General features: G+C 46.3%; 1 protein-coding gene across 1 annotated transcript in view; it reads right to left on the bottom strand.

The window, feature by feature from the left end:
• Positions 1 to 448: 448 nt before the first annotated feature.
• LOC123505915 overlaps positions 449 to 1,121 on the bottom strand; it is a 3,671-nt gene continuing 2,998 nt past the window's right edge. Inside the window, exon 3 of the mRNA XM_045257772.1 lies at positions 449 to 978. Coding sequence (XP_045113707.1) covers positions 544 to 978 — 435 coding nt within the window. The 3' untranslated portion in view covers positions 449 to 543. The remainder of the gene's footprint in view (positions 979 to 1,121) is intronic.

The raw sequence follows: 1,121 nt of genomic DNA on the forward strand, positions 1-1,121 counted from the left end.
CAAAACACACCAAAACACACCCAAACACACTCAAAACACACCAAAACACACTTACACTTGGGAATTTTACAAACAAAAAACCTCTTCCTCCTCCTCCTCCTCCTCCTTTTCGTCCTCTTCGTCCTCTTCCTCTTCCTCTTCCTCCTCCTCCTTCTCCTTCTTCTCCTCCTCCAGACACACAGACACACAGAGACACACACACAGACACACAGACACACAGACACACACACACACAGACAGACACAGACACAGACAGACACACACACACACACACACAGACACACACACAGACACACACACACACACAGACATACAGACACAGACACACACACACACAGACACACAGACACACAGAAAAAACACACAAGAATGACTATCAATATCATTATTATTATTATCACCATCATCATCATCATCATCAGGAGACATTACATTATTACCAAAACAACAACAACAACAACAACAACACAGGCATCGAATAGTACACTAATAATAGTAGTAAGAGACAGAGAGAGAGAGAGAGAGTGGGATGTGTCAGTCGTACTAGTAGTAGTAGTTGTGTGGACAGAGTGTAGATTCGACGACCTTGTGATCCCAAACTGTAGAGATCACTGGGACGACCTCAATATTTGTAATCTGGCTGTATACAATGTCCACAGTCGTCTGAGGTACGACAGCTATTTCAGTCACCTCTACGACCCCTGTGCTGATATGATACGACACCTCCTTCACGCGGTCCGTAATTGTCACGTCCACCGGTACATTGTTATCCACGGTAGCGATGACAGGATGCTGGATAGTCGTGGTGGTGTAGTCGTACACGGTGTTGAGCTGTATGACCCCTTGCTGGACCGTGGTCGTGACTAACTGTGGGGCATACAACTCTACCAACACGTTCTCTGTCACGCGGTTAATTCGGTCCAGGTCCCGCCGTGTAGGTATCAGCTCGTTCTTGAACACGCGGGTTGGTACAGCGACCTTCGGGGGGGGGGGGGGGAGAGGTTCAGAAATAGGGTTATATTGCCAGCTTTACCAGTGATATATGTGCTAAACTCTCTTGAAATAGTCTCAAAACATGCCAAATAGTCTTAAACTGCCTTCAAAATAGCCCAAACTGTCTT

Source organism: Portunus trituberculatus, chromosome 2 (assembly GCF_017591435.1).
Source record: "Portunus trituberculatus isolate SZX2019 chromosome 2, ASM1759143v1, whole genome shotgun sequence".
Lineage (NCBI taxonomy): Eukaryota > Metazoa > Arthropoda > Malacostraca > Decapoda > Portunidae > Portunus > Portunus trituberculatus.